At 53.5% G+C, this 22,178-nt stretch overlaps 1 protein-coding gene across 1 annotated transcript; it reads right to left on the bottom strand.

Moving 5' to 3' along the window:
* Positions 1-4,113: 4,113 nt before the first annotated feature.
* Positions 4,114-21,861, bottom strand: Ttll8 (tubulin tyrosine ligase like 8). The gene is given in 11 exon segments (XM_087214210.1): positions 4,114-5,083; positions 5,747-5,851; positions 6,880-7,363; positions 8,210-8,764; positions 9,141-9,231; positions 9,811-10,054; positions 11,915-12,063; positions 12,160-12,284; positions 20,466-20,554; positions 21,098-21,315; positions 21,854-21,861. Coding segments are annotated over 11 exon segments (2,313 nt in total). The 3' UTR covers positions 4,114-4,838.
* Between the last annotated feature and the right edge of the window lie 317 nt (positions 21,862-22,178).

Below are 22,178 nucleotides of genomic sequence, written 5' to 3'. Positions count from 1 at the left end.
AAAGAAACTAATCACATACAAAGGAAAACCCATCAGAATCACTGCAGACTTCTCAACACAAACCCTCAAGGCAAGAAGAGCTTGGAGTGACATATTCCAAGCCCTAAAGAAAAACAGCCTCTAACCCAGACTGATGTACCCTGCAAAACTATCTTTCAAAATTGATGGATAAATAAGATATTTTCATGACAAAGAGCACTTTAGGAACTTCATAAATACCAAACCAGGACTCCAAAAAATTTTAGACAATATCCTAGGAACAGACAGTGAGGATCACAACCCCAGGAAGCAGAGCAGAATGAACCCATTTGCGCAACAAGAAATTAAGTGTAAAGGGGGAGAATCCAACAAAAATAAAAAGTCATGACAATGATAAGGCAATACATATCAGTTATAACCATCAATGTTAATGATCTCAATTCACCAATCAAAAGAAATAGATTGGCAGAATGGGTTAAGAAGCAAAATCCAACAATATGCTGCATACAAGAAACACACTTCATTCAAAAAGAAACTCATAGACTGAAAGTTAAAGGGTGGAAAATCATACTCCATGTGACAGAAACCCAAAAAAAAGCAGGAGTAGCTATTCTCCTTGCAGATCAAGTAGATTTCAAACCAACACTGATTAAGAGAGACAAACAAGGATGCTACATCCTTGTAAAGGGAACAATCCAGCAGGAAGAGATGACAATCATAAATATCTATGCACCGAACACTAGTGCGCCCAACTATGTAAAACAAATACTAATGGACATGAGAAGTCATATGTACACTTATACAATGGTAGTGGGGGACCTCGATACCCCACTGTCACAAATAGATAGATCAACTAGACAAAAAAAATAAGTAATGAAATACTAGAACTCAATCAAACTCTTGAACAAATGAACTTAACAGATTGTTCCACCCCACAAAATCAGAATGCACATTCTTTTCAGCTACACATGGGTCATTCTCCAAAACAGACCACATACTCACTCATAGAACATGTTTAAGTAAGTGCAAAGGAACTGAAGTTTTCCCCTGTACATTATCAGACCATAGTGCAATGAAACTGGAGATCCATAGCAAAAGAAACCACAAGAATTTCATAAACACATGGAAATTGAACAACACACTTCTGAATAACCAATGGGTCACAGAGGAAATTAAAGAAGAAATCAGACAATTCCTTCAATTAAATGACAGTGACAATACAAGATATTGGAATCTATGGAACACGATGAAAGCAGTCTTATGAGGGAAATTCATAGCAGTGAATACACATATTAGGAAAACAGACAGAGCCCAATTGAACAACCTGATGCTGAACCTCAAGCTTCTAGAAAAAGAAGAGCAGGACAAACCCAAAGCTCATACAAGGGAGGAAATTATAAAGATCAGAGCAGAAATCAATGCAATGGAGACTAAGAGAACGATACAAAAAATTAATGAAGCCAAGAGTTGGTTCTTCGAAAGAATAAACAAAATTGACAAACCCTTAGCCAACCTTATCAGAAAAAGGAAAGAAAAGGCCCAAATCCATGCAATTAGGAATGAAAAGGGTGAAATTACAACAGACCCAGCAGAAATCCAGAGGATAATCAATACCTACTTCAAGAACCTATAAGCCAGTAAGATGGAAAACACAGAAGAAATGGACAGATTCCTAGATATGTATAAATTACCAAAGTTGAACGAAGAAGACCTAAAAATTCTGAACAACCCAATATCAACCAATGAAATTAAAAATGTAATTAAAAACTTACCAACTAAGAAAAACCCAGGTCCTGATGGCTTCACTGCAGGTCTGGAATAAATCCTATCTCCTGCAGGTGACCGAGCTGCACAAGTCTGTCCCCATTCTGGGGCCCGGTCCCTCAGCACTTTCCTTCTGGGAAGGTGTGGCCGTGCGTGTCGAGAGGAGGGCAGTGTCACCGGCCCAGGCAGAGGGGTGGGCTGTGGGGCCCTGGCTGGGTTCTCAGAATCCCGAGTACTGATCTACTCAGAGCCCAGCACCGATGCTACCACCACTTGGTGGCAGCAGGCACATATCCTCCAGCCGGTGCCTCTCGCCTCAGTAGGATGGTGTGGAGCCGGAGGGACATAGGCCTGTTTGCCTCTTCCGTAGGACAGCAGGGCAACGCTGAAGTCACAAGGAGGCCCCTCTGGCAAATCTCTCACCCCAGATCAGGCTCTGGGCATAGCCTCGGGCACCCCTATGTGGCTAGGAACAGGAGCCGAGCTTGGGCCCAACCCCCATCTGCCACCTCCCAGTCCTGGGTGGGAAGGGAGGCACTGCAAGCACAGGGGTCTGTGTCAATGGCAGAGCCCTGACTGTCCACCCCCACCCTGCTCCAGCACCCCAATCCCGGCCTCTTCAGCCCCTTCCCTGGCCTGGATGCCATACCCCATGGGGGGCCCAGTCCTTTATGGGGACCCTTGGAAGAGGATAGTGTCACACAACATCACACTGACGCTAAATGACCTGAAGTCCACTGTGGGGATCCTCCTCCCCACGAGTCCCAAGATGTCTCGTGTTTGGGGGAGGCCTGGGGGGCATGGTGAATGTCGGGTGTCCTGAGGTCCAGCCTAGTGGGGGCTGCACAGCTGTCCATAGCCTGGCCTCACGTCTGGTTGCTGTCACTATGGGGTTCTTGCCCCTAGCAACAGCCCTCCTCTAACTGGCATACCTGGATCCCATGCCCACCCCCCAGAGCCCCGACCCCACAGTGCCTGATCTCTGTCCTCCGAGGAAAAGGAGTCAGGCCATGAGGTCTACTGGGCAGAGGGGCTGTGGTTTTGCACCCTCAGCAGGCCAGCAGGAGGAAGAATGGCTGGGGCCCAGGCTGGGGTCACAGAGTCTGCAGATGACAGCAGCAATAGCCCCCTGAATGTTCCTGTCACAGCAGGGAAGTGGACATTCTTGGGGGCAGCTCAGAGAGCTCTGTGAGAGTCCCCTGAAGGCCCATGCTGGGGGACCCTTGCCAGTGAGGAGGGCGCTCAGTGGCTTCCATGCCACTCCGTCTCCATGGCAACAAGGAACACCTGCCACCCTGCTACTGAAAGAGAGGAGACGCTCGCTGACCCCCAACCCCAGGTTCAGGAAGATTGGTCTCTGGGAGGTGGCAGGAGCAGCTGCTCCAGATGGAGACTGTGGCTTTCTCGGGATCATGCAGGCAAGAACACAGGAAAATGAGTCAGGTCTGTCCCCACACTGGATCTATGGAGTGGGTACCAAGGGTGGCTGTTCTGAGTCCTGTGTCAGCATCTGTCACTGTCAGCAGCCAGGGCTTCCTGCAGCTGCTTCAGCCAAGGGAGGTCGCCATGCCCTGTGGGGAACATGGAGAAGTGGGGGGCATTGAGGGGTGTGGTGAGGACCCCAGCGCCATGTACGGGCCTGGGCAGGCCTGGGACTTTGGCCGGCACAGGGCACCCCCAGTGTGGGCGGTGGTACCCGCTTCTCAGCCAGGCAAGAACACGGACTCTGGCTGAGGCAGAAGGAACCCAGGAACCAGGCTGGGGCTTTTCAGCCCCATGAGATGGAAGCAAAGGACAAAGCTGGCATCAATATCCAACATCACCTATGCCCAGGACCCCACCCCTCTGGCAGCCTGAGGGCTACAGCCCCTACCCAGCCTCCTTCTACCCAGGCCCCACTCACTTGCAGGATTGAGCTGGAATTCTAGTCACTACTGGACCCTGAGTCCCCCACCTGCACTGCCAGCAAACAGGTATCAGGCTGCAGCCCCTTGGGAAGGAAAGCCCAGTGTCAGCCTGTGGCCATCTCCAAGACAGGCAGCCAGGACCCCACACTGCCCCGGGGCTCCTGATGGTTCCCAGTAACTACACTGCAGGAGAGCCAAGGAGGTAGGGGTGGGAGGTTTTCACGCTGACACCTTCCTCGTGGGGCTCAGACCAGGCCTGCCTGCTATCTCAGGGCCATGAGGAAGGGGGTGCGGATGACTTGGGGTGGGTGACCTCGAGGAGGGGGCAGGCCATGGGGAGAGGGTTCTAGAGACGGATTGGTGGCTGAGTCAAGATCCCCCCAGCCCTATGTCCCTAGGGGCTGAGGAGTGGCCCTGCTAGCTATGTTTCCGTTGCTGTTACAGAACAGGTAGACTGGGACACTTACAAAGAAGAGAGTTTTATTTGGCTCGTTGTTCTGAAGGCTGAGAGGCCAGAGCATGGACCAATGTCTGAGGTGACCCGAGCTGTGTCAGGACTGCAGAGGCATGACACGGCCACCCTGGGGAGCATGCAATGCAGGGGCCACCCTGAGAGGGCCCAGTGAGCGGGATAGAGCTACCCATCACAGGTTCCCTAGAGGCCCACTCTCCACACCTGCCTCTGGGACCAGTGTCCACATGGGAACTCCCAGGGACACACTCTGGCCACCACAGACCTTCCAGGGCCCAGAGAGGCAGTCCTGGTCACTCCGCAGATGCCCTGTCCAGGGCTGGTGCCAGCCACTGGGCACCCAAGGCCAGAGAGGCCTGGGGCTCTGCCCACACTCGCATCTCCAGGTGGACCCCACTTGCCTGGCTCACTGACCACCATGGCCAGGGGTCTAGCAGTCATGGAACCAAGGGGTCCACTTTGGGGGTGGCCCCTTCCTCCCCCTTGGAGGGGGTCAAGATCAGCACGGCCAGATTTGCTCAACACGTGAGTACACAGACGAGCCAGGGTCCTGCAAGGCCGCTGGGGCTGGGGCCAGGGCGGCAGCCAGCGAGGAGGGGCTTGTCCCGGGCTGTGGTGTCTGGGACAGGGACAGGGACAGCGACAGGGAACGGGGACAAGGACAAGAGCATGGACAGAGCAGGGACAGAGCCAGGGTGGGGAGCGGGACGCACGTCCTATGAACACCACGGCGGAGACCGTGCAATTTCTCTAAAATAGCTCTGGGTACATGGTCCGCCTCCACGAGCGGCCACCGAGGGCCTCGGGCTCACTGCGGTCCAGTCACGGTCCTCGTCACCCCGAGCGTCCCGAGCCGCACGAAGCAGGAGCCCTGAAGGATGGCGACGGAGAAGGAGCCGCAGCGCTTGCAGGGCAGATGAGCCGTTACACACGAGGCACAAAGTGGGGTCACTCGGGGCCCCTGCAAGGAGAGGGCGCTCAGACCCGTGGGCACCTGAGACGGCACCCACGGCCTCCAGGTCTCGGAGTGGAGACTGCGCCCACCCGGGCCCAGATATGCCCCCATCCACGAGCCCCGGCAGCGACGCCCACACAGCCTGCAGCTGCTCTCACGAGCTCCTGAGACCAAGCCGGGGGCGGGGCGGGACCCTGGCCACGCCCACTGCGACCACGCCCAAGACCACACCCACCACAGCCCAGACCACAGCTCTGCGCAGCCGCAAACCACGCCTGTCCAACAAAAGCCACGCCCCTCTGAGTCCGCGCCCATTGAGCGTCTGGCCCCAGCGTCTCACCGGGTCTGGTCTCTGCGGCACTCCGGCCCGCCGACCCCTCCCACCGGACACCCCATCGTCGTGCCTGGTGAAGGCCTAGGGACTGAGGGCCGCCCCTTCCCCGGTGTCCCTCTGACTCCCACCTACAGGCCCAGCCTGTCCCAGGTGGGCGGGGCGAGAGGGCGCTGTGCCAGACAGCCAGAACTAGAACACAGCACCCGCCGGAGCCCCAGCTGGGAGGCAAAGGCAGGAGGACTGCAAACACAGATGTGGGTGGGGCAGGGGGCAGGGGGCAGGGGGCAGGGGGCAGGGACCCCCCCACACACACACACAGACACACACACACTCACCAGCCCCTGGCAGCTTCTCCCCAGTTGTCCTAGGGCTGGAAAAAGGGTGTCTCCCTGCACCGAGTAAGGGTTCAGGGCTGAAGGGGAGGATGGTCCCGGGCCTTCCTGAGAGAGACACAGAGTTGGGGAGGCTGTGCACAGGGCACAGAGAGGAACACCAAGCCCTTGGTGAGGGAGGCGCCGATGGGTCCAGACCAAGTGTGGACCCAGCATATGGACAGCATCTCAGATGGTGAAACAGTAAGGCAAGACCAGGTCCGGGCAGGGCAGGGCGCCCATGGGGCATCCTGGGTGTGGGGGACAGAGAGCCCCTGGCGGGGGGGCAGGCCTCTACCCCAAGCAAGCAGCCTGCCAAGGGGCTACAACCCCATGCAAGGGTGAGCCAGGAGCTCACTGTCCACACACGGCTGCCCTTAGTGCACAGCACGGGAGGAGACACCCCAGGGGAGATGGACCCCAGCAGCTCAGGGTCAACCAGCTTTCTGAGCATTGGCCTATGGGTTTGGAGGTGCGGAGCCTCCTCCTCCACACCTGGGAGGAGCACACACTCCTTGTGGTTGTTTCTAAAATGAGCAGTTTATAATAAAATACGAAACAGCAGAGAGAACAGGGCCAAAAACTTAACCTATTAGAATCACCAGATCATCAGACACAAAAACCATGAAATTTCAAATTCAATGTAGGAAGTACAGGCAAGAGAAAGAAACCATAAAGGATGGCCGCATAATTTTCCTCTTTTTTCTTTTTGATGCTGTCCTTTCTGGGATGCATCCTCTCAGGATACCACAGAAGCTCTGGGGCCGACGCAGCCCAGCATGCCTGCCTTCGCCCATGACCGTCAGCCCCCTCAGAACTTGCAGGAACCACGGTGCTGGACACACTCTGGCTCCCTACCATGCACCCTCAGTGCTAGCGAGACATGAGCACCATCCGCCCTTGTCCTACCAAGGGAAACTCACTGGAATTGCTGCCCAGGGCCCCACTTTGCTGCTCTGGAACTGGCCACACTCACTGAGACCCTAGTGGTACCCAGCCTGCCCTGTGCCCTGACTGCAGGATACAGCCTGGCCTCCCTCCCTGAGCCCACACAAACAGGACAGGGACAAGACAAAGACACGGCTCTGTAGGGTTACCTGGTGCCGGGGGCAGCCCATGCAGAGCACCGGCTACCATCCTCAGTCTCTGAGGCACGGGCACCAGGGGCTGCACACTTGGCAAGTCCAGAGCTGTGTGTCGGGTGGGCTGAGCCTTGGCTAGGATGCTGCTCAGGCCCCTAGGGTCCATGGGCTGCCAGCTGCAGGCAGCGTGTGCCTGTTTCTTGTGGGGTTCAGCATGGCTGTGCCTCACTCCATATCCCCTCTCACCTGCGGCAGGCCCCAGGGGCACAGGCACCTTTCTGTCCCCCGGGGTCCCATCCTGAGGGACAGGGGTTCGAGGGGGTCTGCCCACCGGGTCCAGCATGGCTGAGGGGTGAGGCACTTTAAGCATCTGAACCTCTGGGAGTGATGCTGAGACTCTGACAGTGGGAACGGGTGGCATCTGCCTCTTGGCCCTCCTCATGCCGACGCCTTCCACGCAGAGGTCAGACACGCTGAGAGGTGGCAGCTCCACGGCGGGCTGGGAGGAAGGGTGCAGGTTAGGGGCTCCCAGGGTGCTGTCTTGAGGCCAGAGGTCCCTTCTCAGGTAGAAACCGGCTGGGCCTGCCAGGAAGCCTGAATGACCCCAACAGCCTCCACCCCAATAGTCCCACCTGCATGCTAAATGACAACCCATCACCTTGAGGGTTGACAGTTGCTGTGCAGACAATGGAAAGAGCCATACCCCCCCCCAAGAAGAGCAGAAAAAGAGGTGGGCCCTGAATTCCTGGGAAATCTGCCTGCCAGTTTCCAGACACGGTTCTCCTTCCGCCTTTGCCTAACCCTTCCTTTCCTGTCTTCACTCTGCTTCAGAGATCACGCAACCCGTTGGGTTCAGAAGCTGCTTTGTGAGTTTCGCTCCATGTTCCTGTGCTGCCGGACTGGTCTGATTATCAGTTTAGGAGTTCTGAGAGAGAAAAGGACCCGTCCTGGGCTTGGAAATCAGTAACAAACTTGGGCACGGGTCTGGGCTCCCAGGTAGGAGTCCAGGGGCAAAGACTTCAAGGCCTTGTGCCTGGCCAGCTGGAAAGTCCAGAGGAGCAGCCCCAGGAGCTCCCCCACAGGGCTAGGAAGGCGTCACACACCCAGGCCAGGGCTCCAGGACCTCAAGTGTCCAACAATGAGTCCTTCACTGAGTGTAGATGAGTGAGGCTGGCCCAGGCCTGCAGGCATCGGAGCATGGCCAGAGCTGGAAACAGGATCCACATCCAAGGTTCCAGAAGGACTGGTGGCCTGCAGCTCCATCTGGCTTCCAGGGCCCAGGAGGCAGAGCTGTCTGCGGCACAGGACACCCCCAGAACTCGGTGTTCACAGCCACCCTGCTCACCTGCCACCACAGAAGCTTGAGGTTGCCAATGTCACAGGAGCGGTCGAGCCTGCGGTCCACTGTGACCTTGATGGTGTCTTCCTGCACCTGGGCGCACAGCTGGGCTGCGACAGGTGTTGACGGGTACACGGTGGGGCTGGAGTTGATCTCGATGAGCCAGGGCCTGAAGTCTCGGCTCGGGACGAAGTCAGCACCATAGAGGTCAAAGCTGTTTCTTCAAGGCTCCACATGGCACTGGGCCACCTTCATGGCGTGCGTGACGGCCCTCTTCATGGGTGGCTAGATGAGCCTGCCCCACGTGGGCCCGTGGCCCTGGGCCTGCGGGTGCTCCTGGAACCGTGTGCTGCTCCACATGTTGTGGCTGGGCAGCAGTGGGCTGCGGCCCTTTTCACTCGGGAGGTGCTTCTGGATGGCGCTGCAGGCAGGGTGTCTGTGAGGCCAGTGGTGGCTGGAGGGACCTGCACTGTGGCACCTTGAAGGTGAAGGGAGGAGGAGCCCACCGTCCAGGACCACCCACTGGGGCATCAGGGTACTGGCTTCCCCACCTCGCTGTCCCTACTTGCTCACTCCAGTGGGGTACCAGGCCCGGAAGGACTGATGGGGAAGGTGAGGTGACACCAGGGAGGTCAGGGGAAATTCCACTCATTTACATTCTTGCCTTGTTCTGAATGGACTCAAAACAAATGGTATCGTTTACATCACGAACTACGTTTTGAGCTAAGAGTATTTTCATCTGAATGGTTGGCGATCAGGCAGGTACAGGACTGGGAATTAGATGGGCTCAGAAAACAGAAAAAAGTCTCTACCAGCTAGAAGGGAGCCTGAAAAGTAAGAAATGGTGGCACAAGGTCCCTGGTGCTCACATTCAGTGACTAACTCCTGTCTGCACCTGTGGGACCACGCCTACTCACACACAGGTTCAGGGACTTGCCTGTTGTTCAGACGGAGGGTAGACAGCCTGAGGCCTGGAGAAGTGGCCCAGGGTGGGGCCAGGGTCCCCGGGCCACTTCTGCACAGACAGCCTGGGTCCAGAGGTGGGAAGCAGTGACATGGGTGCAATGGCTTCTCCTAGCCCAGCCCAGGCAGGACCTCAGGGGTGCGACTTTGCAGGTGTGACCTCACAGGTATGACCTTACAGATGTGCCCTCAGGGCCATGACCTCGGGGGCAAGACCTTGCCGATCTGACCTGGGGGGATGACCTTGGAGGCATGGCCTCTCAGGTGTGGCCTCATGGTGTGAGCTCACCAGTTTGATCTCGGGGGCTTGACTCCCTGTGTGGCCACCCCAAGCCTGGGAGCATAGTTCACCTCCAGCAAGGTCTCAGTCCCCTGGACTCTGAATGACCTCCTGCAAAATTCCCCTAGACATCCAGCCCCTCCTTTCCCTGGGCTGGCTGCTGAGTGACATTTACAAAACCCCTAGAGGAAGCCAGCTGGGTGGACAGGCTGCAGGTACCCTCTTTATGTGGACAGCCAGTCTCCGAGGTCCACAGCTGGCTCCTGCCACGCAGGGACCTGCCTGGTGATGGGGTTCACCCCATCCTGGGTGTGTCTGTGCTTGTGCCCGGTGCTCGCACACCCCAGGCCCAAAACTCACTGACCTGTCCAGGCTGTCCAGGGAGAAGCACTGTGTGGAGAAGCGCAGATAGCTCTCCTTGTAGAACCAGATGGTCAGGGGGTTCCAGTCAGTGACCAGGAACCACTGCCTGATGTCAAACTTGGTGTCGTAGATCAGCAGCGGCGTCTCGATGTACTTCTGCGCCACCCACCTATTGTCCCGGGAGGATGGGCGGTCGGCAGCCACCAGTGCCAGGATGTCCTCCATGCGATCCATGCACACTATGTCTGCAAGGGGCAGCTACTCTTCCAGTGCCGCGTGGCCCCATGCCCCGGCTGTGGTCCAGGACAGAGGCAGCACGGCCAGGCTTGGTGAACTTGATGAATGGGCCACTGCTGCCCACCACCCAGCTCTTCCAGCACAGAGCCAACCGCACCCTAGAGAGGCCTGAGACCAGGAGTGGCCGGGCATGCAGGACACACTCAGGTGGGGGGGGTCCCTGAGGGGAGTCCAGGGGGGCTCATACCAAGGGTAATGGACAGAGGGGAGGAGCCCTCTGCTTGTGCACAGGCCCTGCAGTTCCCCCTCACTCCCCATGCAGGACATGTGACTCACATGACCCAGGACACACGGGACAAGTATCACTGTATGCTGCAGAATGTAATGCCAGGGCAGGCCCTCCAGCCCACTTTTCTTTGCTGTGACACCCTGAGGCCTCAGGGGAGAGGCCATAAAAAGGGGCTTTGATACACAGAGCACCCACCATCTACGTAGGCTACCTGCAATGTGTGACAAGTGCAACTGAGAGGTGAACTGTTTCACTAAGTGCTGCTGGTTTGGGGCTGCTTCTTACACAGCACTGTCCAGCCTGTTCTGATTGACACAAGGTGGAGGGAGCTCTGTCCACAGATCCCCAAAGGCTCAGGTGACCTCTCACAAGCCACAAGATTTTGATTTCTTAGCTAGATGGAGTCGGGATCTTGCTTAAGATACAGTAATGAGCCACTGTCAGAGGGCGGGGCACTGGTTCTAAATGGGGTCTGAGGTGTCCATGGTGGAAGTAAGGGTGGCCAGACGGATGGGAGGAGACAAAGGCTGCCCGGGAAGAGGAGTGGGCTCAGGACAGAGCCTGGGGGGAAGCACCTACACTCAGATGTGCACACGCATGCGCACACACACTTGGGCAAGGGGTGCTCACAGGGGCAGGAGGAAGCCCTGAACCTCTGCAGGACACCAGGAGCATGGGCCACGTAGGCGCAGAACCAGGCTGCTTCAAGACAGAAGATGGCGTTTAAAGCCAAATGCAACACAGCGCATGTCTATAAAGAATTGAAAAATCACTTGTGAATCTAAAAAAGCTCTTCAAAGTAACTTGAGAGGAAAATAGAATGTCCAAAATAAAAGTGAAGGCTGTGTAGATGGTACAGAGATGAAGACACAAATCAGACTGTGCAGCTAATGTTGGCATGGCCTCAGAGCTTTCACAGAGCTTTTCCTCTTTTTTAGAGGAAGACAGGAGGTAGCTGGACTCAGCACGAGTTCAGTCAGAGCAAGGGGAAAATACCTCACAGAAAAGCTGAAAAACACAACCAAAAGTCGATTCTTCGGGAACATAAATAAGATTAGAAAACCACTGTGAAGTCCTATACACACACACACACACACACACACACACACGTCAGGAAAACAGAGAACACAATCGCAGCGGCAGCTCAAGGAAAGGGAATGAACCCTGAGCGGCCGAGGAGCTGCCACCACAGAGAGAATGTAAAAGGCACCCAGGATCTGCCTCCAGGAGAGGCTGCATGGTGTGGGAAGAGTGCTCATTCCTTTCAGAGGCCAGCAGAAGCCTGTTGGTCAGATCCACCAAGGTGATGTGGATAAGGAAACTAGGGAGCAGCTGAGTTTTCACATACAAAGAAGAAAATCCCAAGGAGCTGCCACCCCAGCGCAGTGCCCAAGGACGCCTTCTTCAGGGGGCCAGGCACCCAGGAGTACAAGCTCCACAGTGACTGGGGGATTCGGTGCCCGTTTCCTCCCCGTACAGAGCCATGCAGAGATGGGGCTTCACTCTGGGCACAAACAGTGGCTGTCACAGCAGTGACCCACACCTGCCCTTGCGGAGCACCCATTCCCAGGAAACTCACCCCGGCCCCGGGACTTGGCTGCAGGCTTTATAATCCAGATGTTCCGCAGCCCATCGATTTCTGTCTGAGAGTTCACAGACTTAATTTTATTCAGCAGAGCCTGGCACTGCGAGAAGTAATTTCTTGGATTGGAGATGAAACCATCGCCACTAGAAAGCAAGATCCAGAAAGTGCGTGAGACACAGAGACAGCGCAAGCCCCGCCAAGGGTGGGTGCCGCAGCACGAGGGTGGGGTGGCAGCTGACCTGGTCGGGGAGGATGGGCAGGCTGGAGGGAGCAGTGAGGACAGGGGCCTGTGAGGCTGCACCCGGGCAGGGCATGTCAAGGGCTCCCGTCCATGGGTCTGGACTGGTGTGCACCTCAGGACACTCTGTGCCCAGGTTCTGCCTGTCAGCGATACCCACACCATCCCCCACTACTGGACCCAACTTCCTGTCCAGCAGGCTTGAGCATTCTGACCCCAACACCATGTTGGGGCCCTGACTCAGGAAGCCACCAGGGAACAAAGGCAAGGGCTCAGCAGAGCTGTCCCTGTAGCTCAAGGAGCCTGCAGGTGTCATTCTGCTACCAGGGGAGCGATAGCCCCACTGTCCCCAAAGCTGGCCTCCGACATGGGGGACACTCTATGCATGGCAGACCCAGAGCCAGGGAAGCATCCATATAAGTTCCCTGCACATGTCCCAAGGCCACTGGGCAGGACTCAGGCTGAGGCCCTGGGGCATGGGTTGGGGACAGAGGACATCTTGTTCTGTTCACTACTAGGCGAGCAGCATTTGAGAGAAGTAAGTGTGGGGTCCTGGTCAGCTAGGCGAGGCCCCTGCCCCTGGAGTTGTGGCCAGAGGGGAAAGTGTACAGAGTCCCTGAAGGCGACAGCACCTTGGCTGGGTACAGGAACAAGGTGGTCGCCTAGCCCACGGGTCTACCAGACTTCGGGGCCTCACATGATGTCTGACCCCAAGGAAGACAGGACAGCTCAGTCTTGATGGGGACACAGTGCCCACAGGAGCGGAGGGCCCTCGGGGTCCCCAGAACACCCTGCCTGGCCTTCAGGGACAGCCCCAGTCGGTCCTGGTGCGACAGTGTCACCAGCACTGTCACACCAGGAGAGGTGGGGAGCGGTGGCCCTGGCTCACACCACAGTGGCGACAGGGTAATGCCTCTGCATCCAAGGGTGTTGACCGGGCTGTGAAAGCCAGCAGGGGCTGGGGCAGAAGGCTGGCAGAGAGGTTCAGGAACCATCAGCCCCAGGTCCTGGCACATCCCACACCCATCAAAGAACAAACAGGATCCCTCCATGTAGCAGACACCTTCATCCAGTATTAGCAGGCTATGGTGGCACAAGCTTCTTGCCCCTCCATAATTCGGCTGTGTTACATTGGAAGTAGCAGAGCTTGGCTGAGTTCACTCCCAGTCAAGGTCAACTGACTCCAGCTAAATTCTTCCCTCTGAACTCACCGCTTGTTCTCTTCAGCAAAGATACCTTTGTCCCCTCATCCTACAGTGCTGCCTGCTCGATACTTGTTATCAACAGGTGTCCTGAGGCTGCCCAGTTTCCCCTCCCACACTTGTAACAAATAAAAACTACACGTCCCGGGAGTCCTTTGTCTTTGCTGCCCAGACCGGCTTAGATCAGCCCAGGACTCAGTTTCTCTCAAGTCTCTGTCTCTGTGTTTCTTTCAATTCCCGCTTCCCTATCTTGCGGATGTTGTCCTGGCTTGCAGGAGGGCAGGACCACTGCAGGACCACCTCCAATCTGCTGTAGGGGCCCCCTTCAGGCCATGCACCCTAATCACCCGCTCACATGATTTGCAAAGGGGTGTCCTGGGGCCTAATGCTGCCATAGGTGACACTCAGGACGTCTTTCTACAAAACCACAGTTGGAGTTGTTGTCACTTACGTTTCCCTAGTGGCTAAAGATGAAGAACATTTCTACGTGTATTTATCAGCCATTTGTACCTCTTTTTTTGAGAAGTGTCTATTCAGTTCATTTGTCCGTTTTTTGATTGGGTGACTTACTTTGGGGGGGTTAATATTTTGATTTCTACATATTACTCCTGCATAAGAAGAGTAGCTGCCAGACTTTTTTCCCATTCTGTAGGTTGTCTCTTCCCTCTGTTGCTGGTTTCCTTTGCTGAGCAGGAGGTTTTTAACGTGATGTGATACCATTTGTTGATTCTTGATGTTATTTCCTGTGCTACTGGGGTTCTGTTCAGAAGCCCTTGCCTGTGGCCAGGGTTTCAAGTGTTTCCCCTACGTTATCATCCAGGAGTTTAAACGTTCTGGTTGCACAGCTAGGTCTCTGATCCATTTTGATTTGATTTGAGTGCAGGGTGAGAGACATGGGTCTAGTTTCATTCTTCTGCATGTGGATAACCAGTTTTCCCAGCACTGTTTCTTAGAGGCTGCCTTTTTTCCAATATATGTTTTGGCCCCTTTGTCTAAAATCAGATAGCTGAAGGTGCCGGGAGTTCTGTGCTTCCTGTTCGATTCCATTGGTCTACATATCTATTTTTGTGTTAGTAAAATGCTATTTTGTTACCATAGCTTCTGTGAAGAATGTTGTTGGTATTTTAATAGGGATTTCTGATATCTATATGACACTTTGGTAATATGGCCATTTCAACAATTTCCTCCTTATCCAGGAACAGGAGATGTCTTTCCATTTTCTAACATCCTTTTGAAACTTCGTTTAGAGTTCTGATTTTTCATTATACTCCATTCAGAATGGCCATTATCAAGAACACACACACACAAAGCAATGCTTGTGAGGAGGTGCGAGGGGAAAAAACTCTTCTTATTTTGTTGGTGGGATTGTAAACCAGTACAACCATTATGGAAATCAGTACGGAGAGTCCTTAAAAAACTAAGAATAGAAACTTCATGTGACCCAGTTCTACCTTTCCAGAAATATTTCCAAAAGAATTAAAAACATACTATAGTGATCCATGAATGCCCACAATTCATAATAGCTGAGCGCTGGAAACAGCCCAGATGCCCATCAACAGATGAATGGATAAAGAAAATCCAGTATATATACACCATGGAACATTACTTAGCCATCAAGAAGACTGATGTCATGTCATTTCCAGGAAGATACGGAACCTGAGACCACAATGTTAGGTAAAATAAGACACAGAAAGTTCACACTGCTCTCTTCTATGAGAAATCCAAAATAAATAAATTGAAGAGTAAAATAAAGGAGAGATGGGGAAACACATTTTGAAGGTGAAGATGGGAATGGGGAGGGGTGAGGGGTTGGGGGCTGGAGGCTAAAGGGACTGAGAATGATCAAGGTATGATGCTCACATACACCAGTTCCTTAAACAAATGTAAGCACTACATATTCCAAACGAACACTGATTTCTTAGATAAAAAGAACACCTGGCTGGGAGCACAAGGCCAGCTCAGAAGAGTGAAGTCTGCCCCTTCACACATGTGTGCTGCCATCTTTGGCACTCAGATCGGGGTACAAACCCTTCGGCTCCCGGAAGGCCCTGGCACCACAGCGTGCTGTCCCAGTGGTAGCAACTTGACAGCACCCTAACTCTGCCACTGGGCAGGGTTCCCTTTCCTGAGCTTGGCACTGGTGGGCCCTGGGCTGCCACAGTGCCTTCCTCATCATGGTTGTGTCATTAGTTCGGGGTTATGAGGTGAGGTCTTCTGAGGACAGATGTGTTCATGCCTCTTGGATAAAGACCAAGGAGCAGACAGGCTGCTCACAGGAGACATGGACACCCAGGTTTCTAGGAACTGCCTGGGGCTTTTCCAGAGGCTGTGCCACCCGCAGGCTTGCCCCATGGCACCTGCATCTGAGTGACAGCATCCGACACTTGTCTCAGCTGTGCTGGGGCGCAGGGTCCCTCGCTGATGAGCGGGGATGCTGAGCACCCACCTGTGTCTCACTGGATATCTGGTCCCCTCCTTTGTGAAGAGTGTGTGCCAACCTCTGAGCATCTCCGCTTATTGACTCCTGTCTTCCGTACTGTCTGGATCAGAAGCTGCCACGGCCGCCATGCTGCAAGCTGCTCCTCCAGCCTGGGCCTTCTTTTCTCACTCTCTTTAGGGTGTTTTTAAAGAAACTGTGTGTAGTACCGAGGATTGAATGCAGGGCCTTTCCACTGACCTGTATCTCTAGCTCTTTTCATATATTTTTAAATTTTGAGATAGGGTTCCCCTAAGTCACTAAGTCACCCAGGCTGGGGTTGAACTTGTGATCCCATCCCTCAGCCTCCCAGGACGTTGAGATTACAAGAGTGCCCACCATACCCAGCTCAGAAACAGTTCTCAATGTCAACAAAATGCATTTTATCCATTTTTCAATGTTGCAATGTGTTTTAACTTTCACCCATCACTTGACACATTACAAATTAGCTTTCGGGAGCCTGTGAAGCAGGATGCAGGGTGTATAAGCCCAGGTCCTGCCTGTGAGGGCGTCCTCCTGCACTGTGCTGGTACGTTGTCTGTTCATCTATTTATCCCAAGCCCACACTGCTTATTGTAGTCATCCTGGGCAACTTAGTGATCTAGCGAGAACCTGTCTCAAAATAAAAAATTTTAAAAGGGCTGAGGATGAAGCTCAGTGCAGAGGCCCTGGGTTTAATCCCAAGTACTGCCTCCCCCCTCGAAAATATGTGGACCTCCTAGTTACCACATCAAGTGTTCCCAACAGGTCAGCAAGGCTCAGTTGGTGAGCAGTGTTGTTCAGAGTCTGTATCTTTACTGATTTTTATCAGTTTCTATCAGGAACTGAGAAAAGTGTGCTAAAGACTCCAAACTATGAGTGTAGATTTGTCTACTTACTTTATTTTACTTCTGTCAATATTTCCTCCATATCTATTGAGGCTATTTTACTAATTATATATGAATTTAGAATTGTGCCCCTCTGTTGAGTGGACACTTTTTATTATTATGAAATATTGTCTGTCTTTCTGTCTAGTAACTTTCCTGCTTTAAAGCCTCCTCTGTGTGATATTAATACAGCCTATCAGCTTTCTTTTTGTTAATGTTTTACGATTTAACTTCTCTTTATTCTTTTTTTTTTTTTGGTACTGGAGATCAAACTCGGGACCTTGCACTTGCAAGGCACGTGACGGAACCACCGAGCTAAATCCCTGGCCCTATTTATTCTTTTTCAATGTCTCTATGTAATAATATATAAAGGTGTCTCTTGTAAACACAATCTTTTAAAAAAATGATTCTGAGGGCCGGGGATTTAGCTCAGTGGTTTTGCCGCCTGCTGTGTAAGCTCAAGGACCCGAGTTCAATCCCCGGTACCAAAAGAAAGAAAAAAAGATTCTGAAAATTTTTGTATTGTTCATTCATTTAATTAATGAAATCATTGACATGGTTTGGTTTAAACCTTACTCTCTCGCCAGCTGTTCCTGGTTGTCCCATCTTTTCTAGCGACAAGAGCCTAGCACTGAAAATGATAAATATGCCGACATGAATTTTAAAAGATCAAAATAATTTTTTAAAATTTCTGGCTTTAAAAACCAGACAGTGCAAGCTACAGAGAGAGACAGACTGGCATTGGGCAGGGTCGGGTACGAACAAGGGATAAAGGAAACATTTACAGGGACCACAAGGGACCAATGTCCCAAAGCCAAGTGTGGCATTCACTGAACCACTCTATGAAATTACTGCAATTTATTGAATTGTACATTTATAATAAGTGAACTTCTATAGCAATCAAATTATTAGTCTAAATATATTTTTTAAACTTAAGGGGAAATAGTAGATGAGAAAGAATCAGATTCCTCCAGCCTGACGACCACAGCCCAAGTTGGTGAAGTCAGTCCCAGGACAGGTTGTTTTCCATTCCAAAGGCCACTCACAACCTCTGTCCACACAGCCTGGACAGTGATCCAGGCGCCAGTCACAAGGAGGAGCAGGTAAGCTGGGCCCCACAGAATGGGTGCAGATGTTTGTGACACATCTGTCAGACATGGCCTCTCAGGCAGGACACGCAGAGAAGCCCTACAGACTAGTGTGAGGGAGACAAACAGGACAGCAGAGGAACAGGCAGGAAACTTGAATGCAACTGCACCGAAGGACACATCCGATGCTAATAAACCAGGAAAGTGACCACCTTCCTGAGCCAGAGGGAAATGCATCTAGAGTGACTCATATACAAGAAGACAAGGGAAATCTGTGACAAAAATGAGTCAGTAGGAGGAGCTCTTCCAGTGATGAATTAGGTCAAAAACACACAGTCACTAAAATTGGCCAGAGCGTTGGGGTAAAAGATAGGCCAGTAGGGAATCAGACACAGATGTTAGAAGGGCTGCATGGGGGTCATGCAGAAGAGCCTGGGGTCGGGGAACCGGGCACAGTGATATCCCTACATGTGGAGTCGTAGGAGAAGGAAGTTGGGCGCAGTGTGACATGCTAGCTGGAGGCTCCCTGGAGGGGCAAAGAGAATGGGCAGAAGCAATGGACCAGGGACTTCTCACCCCAGAGACCCCAGACACCCACACATCCCAACAAGGATATCTGAAAACAATTCCCAGAAACATCGCAACTGCTAAGAAACAAAAGGTGGACTCTTAGAGCACCCAGACAAACAGACATGATCTTCCCGGGAACAAAGATGACACCTACAAAAGGTGACGAACAAAGATGAAGGTGGCCAGACAACAGCATGGCATCTGATAGTGCATAGATGCAACCTTTGCAAACGGGGAAGCTTACTCCAGAGAAAATGTCTTTTGGAGAATGAAGGGGGAAAGTAGGCTTTTTGAGACCAACCCCCCAAAACACAAAACCCGAACTGAACAAAACCAATAAGTGCTCCCCACTTGCTAGACTAAACACTAAAGCAGGCTTTCAGGATGGAAGCCAGTGACCCTAGTATTATAGACAGCTGAGTAAGGTAAAAATATACTAGGCAATAAAACAGGGCTGAGCCCTTGACAGAGTCAGGACAAAAGGTGAAAACACACTGCAACTGTGGGCAGAAGCACATCAGTTGGGGGCCAAGCCTCAAGATAACCCCAAAAGGACCAGGCCTACATATTTCCCTAAGGGATGAGATACGTGGTAACACCTGGTCTGGTAAAGTCTAGATGGGCATCAGTCGCCTCAGTGGGTGACTGAGACCCCCGGATCCATCACCTGCCTGAGAGGTTCTCCGTTCTTTCCATGTGCTCTTGCTATGTGACTGGCTTCCCTGTTGGGTCCCTATTACCTCAGCAACCATATTTGTAATCTTATTGGTTGATCATAGCTTTAACGCATGTTGTACCCTCATGGTTTTTGCTCTATAAAAATTTCCCTGTAAAGTGGGGTCCTTGCCTCTCAGAAGCTCTCCTCTCAATAAGTATTTTCTTATTCTTAACCTTCATTGTTCCTAGAATTCATTCTTCAATTTTTAGAGAACGAGAACTCGACATACAGACATCTAACAGGTTGGGAGTTGTAAGATTTCCCTTCTATTACCTGGAGGTCCTATTTCTTCTCCTATATCACTAGCAGTCCTGGGGCTGTGGAACAAATGCAGGCCCCTGAGAGGGTTAGGATGTAGAAAACAGGAGTGACTGTTAGAGCAGCAGAGACAGGATCCGGTGTCTCCTAAAACATCGAGGAGAGTAACAAACGTGTCCTGAGTGAGAAGAGAGTCAGCTGAGTCACACCTGCTGTGATCGGGTTGGGACAGCGGTACGAGGCAGAGGGCGGTGGTGATGCTCCCTGTGGCGATGCCCACACCAGGTGGTGTCACAACACTGGTGCTTATGGAGCCAAGAGCAATGGATGGCAAGCCTTTCCCAGGAGAGGGAATTTCTTGGCCGTTTTTTCCCTGGGAGTACAGGTCAAATCCAGGTAAAGAGCCAAGCATAGTGGCACAGGTCGGTGATCCCAGCACTTTGGGAGGCTGAGGCAGGAGGACCCCAAGTTCAAGGCCAGCCTGTGCAGCTCAGTGAGACCCTGTCCCCAAATAAAGAATAAGAGCAAGGGCCGTAGCTCAGTGATAGAGCACACTTGGGTTCAGTTCCCAGTACTGAAGGGAGGAAAGGAAGAAGGAAGGAGGGAGGGAAGAAGAAAAAGAGCAAAAAGTGAGGACAAACTAAAATGGGAGACTCTTCAGCAGTAGAATGAAGCTTTAAAACTGCCCAGGAAGAGGCAAAAACGCAAATTTTGGTAGACCGAAATAAGTCAAAGATGCATACACAATACCAAAGTACACAGCAGGTACGAAGTATCCAGGGGTAAGGAATTAGCAATAGGTGAATATCCAGAAAATGGTAGGGGAGAAGGCAGGGGTAGCTGCTACGTGCAGTTGGCTCTTATGGAACCGGCTGCCATGCCAGCCCGGGCCTCAGAGCACCCCACAGTCACCCACATTTGTAAAGGACTTGTAGGTGCCAGCTGTGTGGCCCTTTACGGGGAAAGAAATAGAAAGGAAGCCAGTTTCTCCGGGGCCCCCTCCAGCTCAGCCGGCCAGCCCTGCCCCTGGGTGGCCAGGCCTTGGCTGCCTGGTACAGAGGTGTGACCAGTCTGTTGTCCTCCCCTGCAACAGGACCCAGGGAGGTGGGTATGAAGGCAGCTCACTCACCATTCGGGAACCTACCATCACCTCGTGGATGTCTTCAGCTTTCCCCGAGGCTACTTCCTGATCTGCCTGGACCTCAGCATAGTTATTATCTGCAGATAACACATGTGAGAGAGACGCTAGCGACACTGGTGCTGCCCTTCGGAGCCCGGCCACACTCAGTCCCCACAGCAAACAGATGGCAACATGGTCCAGACACACTGTCCCTTTGCGGGCCACCTATTCCCACCCCACCAGGGCTGTGCTCAGGGATCCTGGAGGCCCAGGCACCCTCAGGGTGGGCGTGGCAGAGTCTCAGGATGCAAGGTGTGGTGGGAGGGGATGTTTGACCTGGGTCTCTGTGACTGTGGGACCCATTCAGGACAGACCCACAGGGCAGAGTTCTGGGGAAGACCAGCTGCACTGTGGGAGCATGGGAGTGGCCTTTGGGGAGCTGGAGCTGGAAGAGGGATGGCCAGGCATGGGTGGGGACGTGGGGCCACCAGCAAGTGACCAGTACTGGATAGGATGCCCGGGGGTGGAAGAACAGGGATCGGACCCCAGCAGGTGTGGTGTCCTCACATGCAGGAAGGCCGGCTTCCTGGCCCTACGACAGACACCCTATGCAAGAAGACCAGGTGTCCCCAATACTCTACCAGTGACCCCCTTGTCTTTGTCCGCGGGGCCTGGGAGGACTTTGGGCAGGAAGTGGGATTTCTTCTCCACCCAGCCCTTCCTCCGCAGAGTGGCCCGGATCACCGGGTAGTGTCCGAAGACGGCGAAGATCTTCTTCTCCTGAAAGGGCAGACCGTGTTCGGGCACAGCACCGAAGAACGAGGTGGTGATATCCTGATGAGAGAGCTCGAGGCTCTCCCTGTGGGGACGGTGTGGTCTTCACAGAGAAGGGCACCAAGGCCTCTGGAGCAGAAGCAGGGGTGTGCCTGTGTATGTGTGTGCACATGTGTGTGTACACATGTGTGTGGGCAAGTGTGGGCAAGCATGTACATATTCGTGCATGTAGCAGGGCTCACTGACAGCCCACCTGAGGGACATCATTGCTCTGTGTGTCCACTTCATTGTGAGGCCTGGTGCAGAGCCACAGACTCACGTTCACACACTCACTTGCACAGTCTCGCTCACTCACACAGCTAGGAGCCAAGGGGAGCTGAGCTCCAGGTGCTGGAGGCAAGAGGTGAGAGGAGACAGCTGTGAGGGAGCCCTGGTTGTGCAGGAGCCCTGGGCAGGTGACAGCCCTGAGGGACGTCCTGTGTGGCTTTCATCCCTGCAGAGATAACTGTCCCCCCTCATGTTCTGGAGGGCCAAGGACACCTGGGGCTAACAGAGGGGCCCAGGACGGGTGAGCAGGCAGTCAGCTGCCAGCCTGGAAGGTGTGGGAACCCTGTGGCCACTACCTGGCCATGGCTTAGACCGAGTCACACCCCGCCGCTCCCTGTCACGGCCCCGCCCACCTGCCGGCCTGGGAGGGGGGGAGCCTCTCATACCTTACCCCAGACCGCACTCCTTGGGTTGCCTCGTTGGCCAGGGCTGTCCCCTCGCAGGTCGGGGGCAGTAGGGTGGCAGGAGTGGCCTTGGCACCCCGAAGGGTTACCCTGGAAGACTCCACCACCACCTGGTGACGTCCAGCCCTTGAGCCAAGTGTCACGTGGTCCCCAGGAGTCCCCCATCCTCCACCCACTTCCTTTCTTCTGTGTCCCATCCCCACCTGGCACCCAGGAG

Source organism: Heterocephalus glaber, unplaced genomic scaffold (assembly GCF_053883595.1).
Source record: "Heterocephalus glaber isolate CG9 unplaced genomic scaffold, H.glaber_assembly_v1.0 deba00001444, whole genome shotgun sequence".
Taxonomy (NCBI): Eukaryota; Metazoa; Chordata; class Mammalia; order Rodentia; family Bathyergidae; genus Heterocephalus; species Heterocephalus glaber.
Note: the sequence above shows the minus strand (reverse complement) of the source record. Positions and strands in the feature narration are given on the sequence as shown.